This window comes from Glycine soja, chromosome 16, assembly GCF_004193775.1.
Source record: "Glycine soja cultivar W05 chromosome 16, ASM419377v2, whole genome shotgun sequence".
NCBI lineage: Eukaryota > Viridiplantae > Streptophyta > Magnoliopsida > Fabales > Fabaceae > Glycine > Glycine soja.
In genome coordinates, this window is record NC_041017.1 from 36,687,932 (window position 1) to 36,700,890 (window position 12,959).

The window sequence follows — 12,959 nt, forward strand, 5'->3', positions numbered from 1 at the left end:
TTACTTTCAAAATTTTGTGTTTCGATACAAAAAGTTAAAATTATGAGGATGAAAAAAAAAATATGATTGGTGTGCTAGTTATACGTGTTCCTCTACACTCAGATCCGATCGATATTTCACAATCTCATACAGTGTTTCTTGAAGAAGACTGTAAGAAGAGAATTTCAATTTCTCACCTTTTAGAAGGAAATTGAAATTCCAGATTTTTAGTTGTTTAAAATTCTGTTTTAAAATTCCAAAATTTTAAATTCTTCACAAAAAAACATCCAAACAATGAATTCTAAATTACAGAAATTTAAATTATCTGATAAATTACTTTTCTGAATTAAAATTTTCTATCTAAACATACTCTTAAAATTTTTTTTCTTCGGATTTTGAACTTTTGACTTCCACATAGACGTGGGGTTCCATTTCCAAGGCCATCCATGTTGGTAATTTAATTTGCATGCCATGAGTTTAGACATGACAAGGCGAAGTGGGGAGGAGTATTGTCTTTCTAATCTTTGACCCTTGCTTCTCAATATATACTCATATCCATTCTCGATATCCTACATGTTAAGATTTATTATCTTATTTTTATACCGATCCGGTATAAGATATCTTCGTCTCCAATTTAGATTTGTAATTTTTTTTTGTTAAAAAATTATATTAAAAATATTATTTAAAATAAAATTGATTGTTACACATTTATTTTTAACTACTTGTGTTTGTAGAGTATTTATCTACAAAAATTATCAAAAAAATAATAACAAGTAATTAATAAAATTTTAATAATATCTTCATTCCCGACACCAACCCCAATTAAAAAAGTCAAATAATTTTTAAATTCGTATCCAATCAACTTAGATATTTTTCATCAAAATCGAGACGAATTTATACATATACCCACGAGTTTCATTGTCATGAGTACATTAGTTAGTTGTGTGTAAAGGGCAGAGAGAGAGAGAGAGTCCCTGTGCCTATATAATGCCCCAGTCATTCTGATTTCCCCAATAAGCGGCCTTGGCTCTTCTTTCACCCTCTCTCTCTCGCTCAGTTTCTCTGTTTTCCTCTGCTTCTCTCAAAACACACCTTTTATTATTATTATTTTACTGCTATAAACTAATTTTGCATTGTTAATACAATGGCCATAGAGTGCATAACAAATATACAATCTATGTCTCAACCACAAAAGCATCACCAAGACCACAAAGAAGATGAAGCACCATTGGTTTTTGATGCCTCACTTCTCAGGCACGAACTCAACCTACCAAAGCAGTTCATTTGGCCAGATGAGGAGAAGCCATGCATGAATGTGCCTGAACTTGCTGTCCCTCTCATTGACTTGGGAGGGTTTATCTCTGGTGACCCTGTTGCGACAATGGAGGCTGCAAGGATGGTTGGTGAGGCATGCCAAAAGCATGGTTTCTTTCTTGTGGTGAATCATGGGATTGATGCCAAGTTAATCTCTCATGCTCATAGCTACATGGATGACTTCTTTGAGATTCCCCTGTCTCAGAAACAGAGGGCGCAGAGAAAAACAGGGGAACACTGTGGCTATGCTAGTAGCTTCACTGGCAGGTTCTCTTCAAAGCTTCCATGGAAAGAGACACTTTCTTTTCAGTACTCAGCTGAGGAAAACTCATCCACTATTGTCAAAGACTACTTGTGCAACACATTGGGGAAGGAGTTTGAGCAATTTGGGTAAGTTGGTAACCAAAACATGTCAACATTATTTTTTTTCTTCTATTCCTCCTTGTTTGATATCATTTGCTTTGACTCTATGCTAAATTATGTGTTTCCATTGGAAAACAGGAGGGTTTACCAGGACTATTGTGATGCCATGAGTAATCTTTCTTTGGGGATAATGGAACTTTTGGGAATGAGTCTTGGAGTTGGTAAAGAATGTTTTAGTGAGTTCTTTGAAGAGAATAACTCAATAATGAGGCTCAATTACTACCCTCCTTGTCAAAAACCTGACCTCACTTTGGGCACTGGACCTCACTGTGACCCAACATCTTTGACCATTCTTCACCAAGACCAAGTGGGAGGCCTCCAAGTTTTTGTTGACAATGAGTGGCATTCCATTAGCCCAAATTTCAATGCTTTTGTTGTCAACATAGGTGACACCTTCATGGTATGTTTGGTCTTGTCTTTGAATGCACCTATCTTAATTTGGCAAACAATGGTTTTTCCTGTGTGATGTTGTCATTCTTATTCATCCTTGTTTTTGATTATGTGTAGGCTCTTTCAAATGGGAGGTACAAGAGTTGCTTGCATAGGGCAGTGGTGAACAGTAGGACCACAAGAAAATCTCTTGCTTTCTTTTTGTGTCCAAAAGGTGATAAGGTAGTTAGTCCACCAAGTGAATTGGTGGATGATTTGACCCCAAGGGTCTACCCAGATTTTACATGGCCTATGCTGCTTGAGTTTACTCAGAAACATTATAGAGCTGACATCAAAACCCTTGAGGCATTCACCAACTGGCTTCTTCAACGGAAAACGAACTGAAATGAAATTTCAAGCACATATTATTATTAGCCTTTGGTAATCTCCTATGAATCAATAGTAGCAAGTGTCAAGTGGAACTAGTGTGATTGATGGCGGTGAAAAGGGCAGCAGCAAAAAGGCACTGAGTTGGAAAAATTGAAAGAAAATTCATGTTTTTTTCATGATTTGAGTGTTGCACGAGTAGTGATTGGAGTAGTATAACAAGGGATATAATATTTATAAGGGCGTCAATGAGAAAAATTCGCCAGCTAATTTTGTAATTTTGTTTTGGTTATAGAAAAGTTATTGTTAAACTTTCAATATTTTTTATTTTTTGCTTAACGTGCATAACGACATATGATATGGTAAATCCAAGTAAGTAAATTTTCTTAAAGGGTTTGGAACCATTAGGAAGAGACACTAATACTGACTTTATAACTTAATGGCCCTTAACTTCTCTAAGATTCGGAGAAGGACTTGATACTCTGTCTATTCCCAGATACTCCCAATGTAGATATTGCACTCACTTTCTCTTCATTCCTTCCATCAAATTTTTATTAGTGAGTGATGCTATTTGGTACGAATGGCACGAAATGTAGTATTTAAGGCTGAGATCTTTCTTAAATAGAATTTAGTTAATAAGGTTGATAAAATAAACAGTGGGATTTCTTACAAATCCCAATTCGTCTCTTTTCACGAAAGTTTTTCTGTAACATCTATCATTTCCCTTTTTATTATGTAATTTGTATAATTAAATAATAATAATAATAATAATAATAATAATAATAGTAATAGTAACATTTAATTGTCTTTTATTGATAAGATTATATAGAACTTTGTGCACCTTTATATACAGGCTTAACCTTCTCTTATTTATCAAGGGTGCCAATTAAATTTTTATAATTATTCTGCTATATACTTTTATCCCATTATTCGTTTTTGATGCATAGAATTGTAGAAAAGAGAAGCACAAATCACAAGCTAAATTCTAGATTCTGCGTTCATTTTGCATGATGGATTGAAATTGAACTAGTAAATCATCTTCTCTGTAAAAAATTATGAAACAGTTTCCATAAATATTTGTTCAATTGCTCAATAACTGAGATTCCGCATTTTGGAAGACCTCCTTTTGAATTAATTTCCAGAATTATTCAATGTTTTTTCTTTTGTAAGGTCCAATATGACTGATTCGAAGAAAACGAAGGTTAACACCTAATGGATCCAAATTGGTACTTAAATTAATAAAAACGATGCTATATATGCTACTGCTACGGCATAAGGCACACAACCGATAATCTTTGTTTATCTTGAAGGTCTTAGAAGTTGGAACTATATGAGAGTAAGGTTAAAAACCAGCAAATAGATCCAACAAAACATGTGACCCACAATTTGAATGATTCGGAGGAATAGTGAGCTAAAATCCACTGAAGATTGGCATAGATCTCTTTTGCAATTTATGCAGTATATATATTCATTTTCATTTTCTGCAATTGCAAGCTCTTGTTTTTGGTTTTATTATCCTGATTTTTCATACCTGGAAATTTGGAGGGTTGTGTAATTTAGAAATGCAAGGGAATATTCACTATAATTCTCCCAGCACCTGTCTTGAGATGCTGCAACATTCTCCTCACATTATTTTAGTCATTACCCTTTAAAAATAAAATGAATGAATTGAGAATGGTAAAGCAAAACAAAGATGATATAAGTAAAGGGATCTCTCGAGTTCGAATATGATTACTGTGGCTTTGTTTAATTCAAGTTGTAGTGTTTGTAAAATTTGTTATCGTATCTTTTGGCTTTCTCTGCTTTTCTCACAACCAAACACGGTCCTAGGGTGCAATTTGCAGTTTGTGCATAACCAAAACCCGTTGGGTCATTGGTTTATTTTGGTCTAAAATTAAAAAAAGTTATGTAATCCAAGTGATAACATTAAAATACTTTTAGGGAATAAAGTGATAATAAATAATTAAATTGAGGAAGTAAAACACAACATAGAAAAAAAAAAACAATGATTTATCTATATTTTATCATTGATTTCTGGTTAGACAAATTGGTATGAAACAACTTTGATAAAGTTGATCATAAGTCTAGGAAATGAATTTTACATTAATATATAATTAAAATATAATAATAAATTTTTTTATTAAAAATTATATACTATGATAATCTTCTTCTATTTACAAGATGACTTATTTATTATGTGTAATATTGGGGGAAATTACAAATACAGGAAAAAATTAATTTTAAATTATTAATTATTATTATTATTATAATAATACTAACTATATTATTATATTTAAGTTAAATTACTTGATTGTCTCTAAACTATTTAAAAATTATGAAGTAGATCCCTAAACTAAAAAAGAAGAAATTTAATTGGGTCTCTAAATTAAAAGCAAAAAAGAGTATGTTCTTGGGATAGTTTATGACAACTTGAAACTATAATAAAAAAATGCCAATTTATGATGGTTTTGTTTTTTTCTTTTTGTAACTCAATTAAAATAATGCATGATCAAGATCTAATTAAAAAAATAATTAGTTTGGAAAGTTACTTAAAAATTCCTTAATAGTTTGTGAACTAACTGAATAATTTAATCATATTTAAAATGTGACTTTTATATTTTATGATATTTAATAGAGAATATTTGTAATTAATTTTATTTTAAACTTCCAAATTTTATTGAAGTATTTGATTCATTGGCATCTTCATACCGGTAGATGACAGTTGAAATCTTGAGTTGTTCGAACTATACATATGAGAGTGAGACATCCAAGAATGTCAATATATTCTATCAAAGATATATATCCTTTTTATATTTTGATGCTCTCATTCCAAACACCAAACATTCAAGAAAATCACATATTTTGATGCTCTCATTCCAAACACCAAACATTCAAGAAAATGACATATCATACTAAAAAAAGAAAATTATCTTGAAGCAAATTTATTCTGAAATTACTTTAGAGAGAGAAGTGAATTTACAAGTGAGTCCTTTGCACTAAAGAAAAAAAAAAACAAAAAATTCATTTTTTCCTCTCACTAGTGTGTGCTTGGTTTTTGGTTAGGAAAAGGCACAGCCGCCACAAGTAAGGACAATGACAGTCCCATTCCCGTACTCTCTTCCAAAAGGCCCGCATCACGTGGAAACCATATGTTGTTTGCTCTGGCAATGCTTCTAATCCAACTCTCTGCATTATATGGTTATGATTTGATAAAATAAAACTAAAAAAAAAGAGAAAAAAAAAACACCAAACTTTTGTGTATGCAACACAACTTTGCTCTCTTGAAAAACGACACCGCTTAGGGTTTCTGTCACAGATACCTCCCCTACTCACCTATCCGTATATCATTCTTGTTCTCTAGTTCTTTTCATAGTTCTTTTGTTTTCTTCTTCATGTTCTGCTTTCTATTTTATTTTTTTTAAATGATAACAATCTATCCACGGATTATGCACTGGATTAAGTTTGGATCTCCCAAGGATCATCATATTAATTAATGACTTATATGGTATATAATCATGTTATGAGAGGAGAAGTATAATCATCTATGTAACTGATATGTTATTAGTCCAAGTAAAATTGAATTCAATCATTTTAAGTAAGATGTTGTTGATTTGAGCTTGTGAATGAAAAAATATGATTAAAAAAAAGAATAATACTAAAGTTAATTTGTCAAATTCATCTATGATAGTCTCTTCCTCAGGCGGAAGTCATTTTTAATCAATGAATATCCAATGGTAATTCTTAGATTATAACTGTAGGTGTTTCGACCTGGCTAACCATTGTCGCTAACATGCTCTAGTACTTTGCATCGACGCAATACCTACGAGACATGCTATCCTGTCTTCTATGTATGAACTCACTCATCATGAAAACTTTCGATATGAGAAATTTTCTTGTCCATGTAGTCATCACCAATTCATTAAACTCGCTTGAGCTAGCTACCAATTCGAACCAATGACTCTAATATTAATTATTGAGAAATCCAATAGAAACAACGATGACATTTAACACCATTGAATTTTGAACAACTACATAACTTACACTTAACTTTCCAATTTCTATCAAATGTACCTCACACTTTAAATAAAATATATTCCTTGAATTGACTATAAGAAACAAAGGGCAGGTCTCCAATCACCCTCTTAATAAGATTAAATCGTTAATTACAATTATCTTCATGCCAAATGAGTATAGGGTATGGTGTTAAGTCGAGCTAACAGAATTTGGGTCATCTAGTTGGGTTCGATTGTGGAACAATTCGTTCATAGAAAAGATGTAATCCCGTTGTAAAGTATTCCTACTAAAGTTAGTGGTCTTTTTAAATCTCTAATAAGGACAAACCTGCTCCTAATCTAAATCCTGGTTTTAAAAAATGGTAAGTAACCACTAGTCATGCTTCTATTTTCATTCGTAACCTTTGAAGTGGCACAAAAATGGCAACGAGTCTCAATCTTGTGTTTTAGCCTCAGTTTTGCTTCCACACATCAATGCCTTTTTCTTTTTATATGTTTATCTCATTAATAGTTTTCATTATCTATAGAGAAGGACAAATTTTGCTTGTTTTCATTGGTATCGTGTTCTTATTTGTTGGAAGAAGATAGCACACCAAAGAGGAAAAAAAAAACTAAATCAACATTAACAACTGTAATAGACACAATTTAAACTCCTCCTTGCAAAATGGCAATCTCAATCTCATTGAATCTCAAAAAATTATCTTTATCTGCTAGCTACCTAGAGCTCTAGGGATACTGCATTTTTGTTGCAGCAGCTGTTGATTGAAATATATGTTTTTTGTCCTGTCTGATAATTTCCATTGCATGCAAACGACAACAATTCAATAATTTTTCTATTGCCATCTAGCTATAGTAAATAAAATGTAGATTTTGAGCACGGAAAATAGGAGTACCACTGCAACCTCCTACCCCTGTTGATTGTTGAGATTAATAATTATATTTTAATATGATTAGTAGACACAACGAGGGATACAATTATACTTTAATAAGCCAACAACACTTACAAGATTAGCTCACTCTTGCGTTGCTAAGTTGGCCATTTGAGCACCATTTAGGACCACGAAATGACAAAAAAAGCATGATCTGATTCAAGCTTTTGCCCCCACCAAAATTAAATAGTTAAAAGAGGTTTTATTAATTTTTTACTTGAAATCTCATTCCATAATTACGTGCCAGGATGTCCAAGACACATAACGCTTTAATCAAACACACAAAATCTTATTTCTTCTATGGTTTTGTCGTTTCTTTTGTTAGATTGTGTGGACGGAGACTGAAATATGCAGCAATGAAAAGAAAAGAGGTTAGGATATATATATTCCAAAGATATACATCGTGTGGGTGAGCTTGCGAGAATGGCTTCCATTCGTTGGTTTTGTTTCTTTTCTTGTTTTTTTAAGATGAATGGAAATTGACTACACGAAAAAGATAGAAGTACGATTACCTATCACATGTTAAGGGAGGAACTTTTGTAGATATGCAAGTATGAAGTATCTATACAAAATCGTAAAGTATCTAATCTCGACATATATATTTCATCTCAATTGGGTTTTCTTATTTACCTGCTGCTTTTTTTATCTAAAGAAAAGGAAATCAATTATAGTAAGAACACAATAGAAATTCTAACACGTCATAAATATTAGAATTATTATCACATGTGTGTATATATAACAATTTTCACACACGAAATTGTTTATGTAAACAAGCAATTCTTTTTTATTAAACGTATTTCGATTAATTATTAGGGTTACTCCCATACGTGTTGTTTTTATGTTTTGAGTTTTGAGATATTAGAGACGATCACCACACCAAAGCCTTGTTCTTTAACAAATACACAGTACACTTCTTGATATAATTTCATAATTTCGATACTTCTTCGATATCAAAACCTCAAAAGCAGTATTTTTTTTTTTCACAGGCTCCATGTGCAAGTGATAGATCAATCACTTCTAGAAGACAAGAAGTAATAAACTAATTATACTGTGTTTGTACAGAGAATTGAGTCAGAATGACAAAGTTGTTTGGTGACACACGTGATTCAACGCCAATAATAAGGCGAAGTAGATGATAAGGCCCGGCTTCAAATAAAACGAAGTTTTAGTTTGTTTCAAGGCATGAAAATTTATATTTTCTCTGCTGATATTCAATACTGTTTTATCTTCTTGAAAGGGTGATAAATTAGACACATGGTTTGTTTGTGTATTAATTGATATCATCATGATTGTGCCATGTTTAAGATACTTGTTAAACGCATTAGAGTTCTTAATCAGTACGCAGCTTGACTAGTTTAGTTTGTCCGATTTTAGAAAAACTTATGTCACTTACAATTATAATAAGTTTTTAATTACTCCTAATTTAAATAATGCACTTTTGTTTGTGGGTGAAGTTGACAAAGATATAAAAGTTGGAATAACTTTTGAGGATGCTTGGATCAGTGCAAAATTAAATGAACAATGCAAGTAATAAAGCATGCTTCACGTCTTAATATCTTAATCATTTTGAGTGTTGTTTCTCTTTTATGTAACTACGGCTTTTAACTTACTTCCAAGAGTTCTTGCGTAATCCTTGAATGATATACCTGTTAGAGTTGGTTTCTTTATTGATGGTTTTATCAGCCAGCTACACGGCTTGATATGGAAAGGAGGATAATGATGAATTATAACATGAATCTTGTTGAACATACAGTCATACACATTCAACTAAAGGATTTTTTTTTAGGGAATTCCCATTTGTGGTGGATAAAATCTGAAACAAATTCTATAGAAGTTAGTAATTAATTTAATTTATGGAGGAGTGAAGCTAACTAATAACGATTATAAGTATTATATATAGTACATCATATATGTAATAAGTTTATTATTTTAAAATTCGCATATTACTCTATTATATATGAAAATAAAGTGATTCGTTGAAAAATTGACTAGTTTGTAAATTCTAAAAACATTTTTAAATTCAATTAGCTTGATTAACAAAACTTTCATTGAATTTTCCATACTCATACGCAGGTATGTGTGTAAGCCATATATATATATATATATATATATATAGAGAGAGAGAGAGAGAGAGAGAGAGAGAGTCGTAATATTGTTATAATCTTTAATATAACTTTAATTATATAAAATATAATATTTTGGATAAATTTTTAATATTTTTTCTTACGCAAATCATTTGCTGTTTATTGTATAATAAAGAATAATCAACTACTCGATCACATACTATGAACAATGATAAAATATAATAAAATGCTAGCTATTATTTTTATATTCTTCAATGTATATATAATATAAAAATTTACTATTTATTGAGTTTCATTGAAAAAAAATACGCATTCATTTTCCACGTGATGTCGTGATTTTCTTCGCAATCATTGATCATTTTACGTGCCCAGAGAATTACACAGATCCGAAAGGATAAGAAAATATTTAAAAGATATCTTTGATTTATGCACAATCCAATATACATCTATTGGCATACTTTTGTTCATCTGGAGAAAGACCTTTCTTCTGTCGGTGAAGAATACTCAACTCTAGTTTCGTTAGATTGATGGCTAAATTATAATTTCAATCCTTTTAAGTATAATTTTTTTTTCCTATCCTTCTAAGAAAGTAAAAAAGTTATGTAGCCAAGCTTACTTCATACTAAAGCATTCTGACTTCGTTTTGGGTCAAATCAGGCCCAAAATTGAAACAGCTCCGAGGATAGCCCATTATTTTTCTATTCTATATTAACACAATCATTGTACGGAGTTGCTATTGGTCCCATTAGCTTTTGTTATTGGTCCCTATAATTTCTCAAAATTTCAAGATTATCCATTTTTAAAAAGCATTACAGCATTGTGATTTCACTCCATAAAAGGAGGTGCAAAATTTTTGCACAACGAAATTCACATCCTCTTTTGTGCAATGGAAATATGATGTCGTAATGTTTTTCGGGAAGAAAAAACATATATAATAAAATTATAATTTTGTTGTGCAAGACAGTTTAAAACATGACAATAATATAGAAGTGTGATTCCGTTGTACAATGTGTACAACGAAATCACAATTCTATTTTGTGCAATAGGTTCTATTGTAAAACGAAATGATGATTCCGTTGGGTGACATGTTGTTCAACAACGGAATATGTGCATCAACAACACAAAAAATAATTAAATCGTGATTTCACTATGTGAAATCTCACAATGAAATTATGATTCTGTTTGACCATGAAAGTAAGAAGAAAAATACCTAGCACAACATGAGTGCATGGTGAGGTGGAAAAGGATAGTTTGGTAATTGCATTTGACTAGTAGGGACCAAAAACAATTTTGTTGATACCAATAGTAACACTCATCATTGTATTGTCTAAAATAACCCGATTCACTATGCTGACTTTCATAGATATATAGAGATATTAAAGATAGTCAATTCAATTCACTTAGCTTGGTCTTCAATTGATTGAGTTTGAAATGAATTAACTCAACTTAACTGTTAGTTGAAAAAATAATCAATTTAGTTCAATCCATTTAATATAATTTTAAGTTCAATTAATTTTAAGTTCAACTTAGCAAGTACATTGATTTTTTTTTTTAAACTTCTCTAGGGATCTTATTTCCACTCATTATATACTTTGTAACTTCTATAAAAGGATTTAAAAGACTTGTCTGAATTCATAACGCAGTTCAAAAATTTCACTTGGTGTTTCTCTTATCTATGACTTTTTTTCTTAGTCTCTATGATGGTGTAGAAACACATTTGATCAGATTGTCCTTTACTTCATTCTTCCAAAATTTCTTACTGTGAGAGTGAAAGTTATCATAGATCATGAACAAGAGAGTTATTATAAATCCATTGATACATGTGTTCAATTTCTATGGATAAAAAAACAAAAAGAAGATAACTTTCATAACCTCTCTTTTAAATCTCTTTTACCTTAATGATAAAATTATCCTTAATGAAGTGAGAGGATATTAACTTAAAAATAACCCCGATAACTTTAAGTCTAACAATAGTCTTATCCTATTTTTCATAAGGGGTCATAGGATCTTTTAGTTGATGAGATTTTTCAAGCAGGGATTTCATGGATTAATCAAGGCACTTCCCCACCTCAATTAAATAGAATTGATATTGTCCTTGTTTCTAAGAAGGATAGTCTTATAAAAATGAGGGATTGAGGCCTATTTTGCTTTGCAATGTTTTGTGTAAAGTTATTTCAAAAGTCCTTGCAATAGGATTAAACTGTTTCTTCCTAAATGTATTTCTTAAGAACAATATGCTTTTGTTGAATGAAGATCTATTCTGGATAATGAATAAATAATAATGAAAAAACACCATTTGTTGGGGACTAGTATCGATGTGCCATTATTTTCATTATATATTTATATTTGATTATTTAACTAATTTTTTGCTATTGATGTTCTATTTAACTAATGCAGTATGACATTAAATCAGGTCATTATTTTCCTTTGATGGGAGAGGTCTTTCATATATAAATACAATTTAAGTTTAGCTATCATTAAATTTGTGTGGTTATTTTTTCTATTTTTTTTTTAAAAAAATTAATCTACAAATTCTTGGACTATTTTAGGATTTTTATAAGTAGGTCCTTATATTATGAAAGTGGGAACCAAACATGTTTGTTACACATGAAAGTGAACGGGAATTTTTTTATGCATTTTTTCTTAAAAAAACAATGAGAATTGATTACTAATGCTGAATTTTTTCATGTAAATTAAATAATTTTACTTTTTATTCTCTTTTATATGTTTTTATTTACTTTTTTTTCTTTCTACTTTAATGAACAGAATGTAATTTGTCTAGTTTGATTTAACAATTTATTCTTTGAAGATAAATGCTAACAAGTGTGTTAAAGATATTGATTAAGTAAATTAAAGTATAAATATTTTCAAAGATAAAAAATTGTATTATTCATGATTTTTTTACTTTTTTTTATAATTTACAATAATTTTTTAATTAATGTCTTAAGGAAAGTGAGTAACATCCATTCTTTTGAATACCACCATAAAATTCCAGGTTCAAGAAAAGACACCTTCTATCCCTTAAATCCATCCAAACCAAATACAATATAAATGGACATATAATTAATAAGTTTACATCATATCTTATATCGGCATGCACTTATGTCCGAATATTTTCTTTTCAGATATTTGCTCTGTTTAAAATTCCGGATCAGTGTGGGTTAGACCACAAAACATTTGAATCAAACAAGTTAAGCTAATATGTTCACATGTCAACCGATAGTCAAAAAGAATTTTTTATAAACAGTTTATACTATTCCAATTAGTTTAGCGTATAAAAATAACGAGAAATGCTATAACAAAACATATTTTTTAAAATTGATTTCTATAAATAGCCACTAAAACATATAATCATAATCAGGTGTGTAATTTAATTAGTTAAATAAAATATGTGAATTACTATAAATTTCTTATACATGAGTTCAATTTTGATGAACAACAAAAATATAAAAAAAAAAATA

General features: G+C 30.4%; 1 protein-coding gene across 1 annotated transcript; it reads left to right on the plus strand.

The window, feature by feature from the left end:
* The first annotated feature begins 986 nt into the window (after nucleotides 1-986).
* LOC114390086 (gibberellin 20 oxidase 1-like) lies at nucleotides 987-2,790 on the plus strand. Its single transcript, XM_028350767.1, has 3 exons — nucleotides 987-1,683; nucleotides 1,795-2,116; nucleotides 2,224-2,790. The coding sequence occupies exons 1-3, from the start codon at nucleotides 1,124-1,126 to the stop codon at nucleotides 2,488-2,490; spliced, it is 1,149 nt and encodes a 382-aa protein (XP_028206568.1). The 5' UTR covers nucleotides 987-1,123; the 3' UTR covers nucleotides 2,491-2,790.
* Nucleotides 2,791-12,959: the final 10,169 nt, after the last annotated feature.